The 3,027-nt window shown below is 43.0% G+C and overlaps 1 protein-coding gene across 2 annotated transcripts; it reads left to right on the plus strand.

The window, feature by feature from the left end:
• Positions 1-967: 967 nt before the first annotated feature.
• LOC120677801 (protein NO VEIN-LIKE-like) lies at positions 968-3,027 on the plus strand. Of its 2 annotated transcripts, none has more exons than XM_039959002.1 (2): positions 968-1,297; positions 2,102-3,027. In XM_039959002.1, exons 1-2 carry the CDS (start codon positions 1,090-1,092, stop codon positions 2,560-2,562), a joined length of 669 nt encoding a protein of 222 aa, XP_039814936.1. In that variant the 5' UTR covers positions 968-1,089; the 3' UTR covers positions 2,563-3,027. The 2 variants fall into 2 exon arrangements, with proteins under 2 accessions (XP_039814936.1, XP_039814941.1); XM_039959007.1 differs by having other exon boundaries at positions 977-1,291.

The following is a 3,027-nucleotide window of genomic DNA, read 5'->3' on the forward strand; positions in this document are numbered from 1 at the left end:
TTATCTATGGCGCTAGATGTGCACTTAAAGGCAGAAAGGTCTACTGCATTTGGCCCATACAAAATATTGTAGTCACCATAAAATACTTTGAAACTGCATCTTGCTCGACATATCTGTATATCACAGAATACTTATCGAGTTATACTCTTTACTTCACTACCTTATTCAATAATCCGTAAAAACTAAGTATGGAATTCAACTACAACGTATAAGTATTCATAACTACGTGATGACACTCAAATTCTATACTGCATATGCCAAATTCTATTCTAAATCGTAATTAATTTATAAACACATCTCTAATAGTACTGTAATTATAATAATAAATGCATAGTACTAATTTTCTAAACTAATTTACTACTACGTAACTAAAAACTAAAGTATCATTAAACTCCTACTTAAATGGTTCTACTATAGCACTAATTAAATTAAATTACTTTACAATACCAATGGAAAAATACATAAACTAAATGTACTAACCTGCAGATCACAAGTGCAGAATCCGGCAGGGCTTCGCCGCTTCCCTTCTCCTCACCCCTCTTTTTTTGAATTTTTGGTGGAATTTTTGGGCTCAAATGAGGAGGGAATAATGGTAGAATGCTTATATAGGGGAGCAAGGCCCGGTCGCCCGAGGGGGGGCGATAGGCCCCCTTTCATTTTTTTTCGGCCAGGGACCTCGTTGCAAATTTGAAGAAAAAAATTACATCTAGGGCATGTCGCCCCCCAATAGGGCGACCGGGGGTAGTTTTGAAATTTTTCAAAACGGACATATATTTTTGAAATTTTGATTTTTTTTTTTAATATAAAAAAGAAAAAAGCGCCCCAAGATAGATGAGAATCCCTGCGTTCCAAATGCAGAATTCTGCTGCTCAGCTCACGCAGCTTCACGCCGAGGATGTTGATCTGCGTGGGCCGACAAACACTTAGGCCATTGATGGGCCTGACGGAGCCCAGCCTAACGGAAAGGCAAACGAACGGACGGCAAGGAACGAGTCGGTGACGGTTCATACACCGCTGCAAGGGAAAATGTTTTGATTCTCGAGTGAAGTTGAGGGGACGCTGGGAGCGGAGAAGTGGAGAGGTTAGGAGATGGCCCCTGCCAAGGGCGGGAGGCGGAACGACCGCCATGTGAAGGAGGCGACCACGGCGACGAGGTCGGGCCGGCGGCCGGTCGGGTTTGCGTTCTCCAAGTTCGGGAGGAGGCTTGCCGCTCAGCACGCCCGGCGGAAGGCCGTCAAAGAGCGCGGCAGCCGCAAGCGCGGCCGTGCTGGATTGGCGGGCGGAACAAGACGTAAGTGTATGTGCAACCCGATTAATTCATTACTCGTGCGTCATCCTTTCCCGTCAAAGAATAATAGTTACATGAGAAGGGATTTGGTCTCTCTCTCTCTTTTTTTTTAATTCTTCGTTCCATGTGCTGCTAAGACTGCTAGTACTGGGGAGCATAGTGGTGATTAGGAGGAGGCAGCCACGAAGTAGGAATGTGTTCTTTTTATTTGTTGCTGTTTTGCGACTGAAAGAATTAAATAATTAATTTCAACAGTCTGTTCAGTTGGTTTCAGCGTTTGCTCGGCGCTTGACATAGACTATAGTATGGCCTGGTAGGTGAAAGAAGCTCTGTCTACGATCTGATCCTGCAGATCGCATTTTGCTGTTACGGAAATGTGCAGTACATTGAATTTTGATAATGTATTTTCTATGTAAATCCACGTACTTCTTTTTTCATTAGTTTAGGTCAGAATGCAACTACACTTGCATTAAAAAGGGGCGAGACTGTAATTAGTTATTGTAACATTTTATCGTGGAAGAACACACACAACTAACTTCTGCAGAGTTTGCAGCTTGCTGCCTGGTACACTAATTAACGCCTACTGGTTCTTAAAACATGGACAGCATTCATATATATATGAGTACTGGGTCTAAATAAGGAGTTAATGGAAGACTGTAGTCTGTATATTGGTTGAAGAAACAACGATAGTATGTAGTTGGTAGCAATGAAATTCCTTATTTGGAGTTTCGGCTGGTGTAGGCTTGCTACAGAACTAACTAGTAATTGAGAAACTGGCTGATGTTGTAATTGAACTAATTCGGCTTGATGCAGGGGTCCTAGATGCAAAGATGTTACGTGCCCATAGACGAAGAGAAGGTGTAGTTCACAAACAAGATGGTCTAATCACTGGCAGGCTTGGTGAAGCCGCAGTTCATAAATATTGGGTTGAGAAGCTGCTGGGGTCTAGCAGCGTAAAGTGGATGAACGAAGACATTGAATCCGGGCTACCTTATGATATCACCATCACAGAAGGTGACACAATCGAGTATGTTGAAGTGAAAACAACAGTTATTCCAAACAAGAACTGGTTCTACATTAGCCGCAGGGAACTGCAGTTTGCAGCAGAGAAAGAAGATTCGTTAACCATTGCCAATGTGTTGCTGTCGAAGCCAGATAAAGCAAGCATATTGTTCCTGAAAAACCCGCACAAGCATCTCCGACAGAGGGATTTGAATCTTGCCCTTGTTATGTCGATGAGATGCGAAGAGCTCGTTGGCGAATGCATGGAATAAATTTCAGTAGTACTGAAGCCTGGCTAGCATTTGATAACCTCTGTTCAAGTGCTGTAAATGATAACCGGTTCAAGTGCTGCATTTGGTATGCTCATTTGCACCTATGTCATGACACTGTTATTGGCATCCTAGTTCTTTTACATTTCGTCCTGGTGATGAGGTTAACCGGTGCTGCTGTTGCTTCATTGTAGCATAGAAATAAGCAAATACTCCTACAGCTGGATTGTTGTTATTAGTTTGCTGCAATGCTGGCAGGCCTGCAGTTCTGTGTTAGTGATGGTGGCCTTCTTGCCGCGAAAGAATGTAAGGAAAAAAAGGGCTGCTGCAGTGCAGCCGGCAACAGTCTAAGTTCCGAGCAGGGCTTAACTTCTTGATTATTTGGAGAGGTTAATCTTTATCTTCTTGCATGGTTGTAAATATACCGTGGCTCAGTTGGCAGGTCTCTCGATAACTCGATTCTCGATA

This window comes from Panicum virgatum, chromosome 2K (assembly GCF_016808335.1).
Source record: "Panicum virgatum strain AP13 chromosome 2K, P.virgatum_v5, whole genome shotgun sequence".
Classification (NCBI taxonomy): domain Eukaryota; kingdom Viridiplantae; phylum Streptophyta; class Magnoliopsida; order Poales; family Poaceae; genus Panicum; species Panicum virgatum.

Coding starts and splice junctions, on each gene's coding strand:
- LOC120677801 (XM_039959002.1), top strand. CDS start 1,090: ATGGCCCCTGCCAAGGGCGGGAGGCGGAACGACCGCCATGTGAAGGAG. Junction 1,298..2,101: donor GGGCGGAACAAGACGTAAGT/GTATGTGCAACC, acceptor GGCTTGATGCAG/GGGTCCTAGATGCAAAGATG.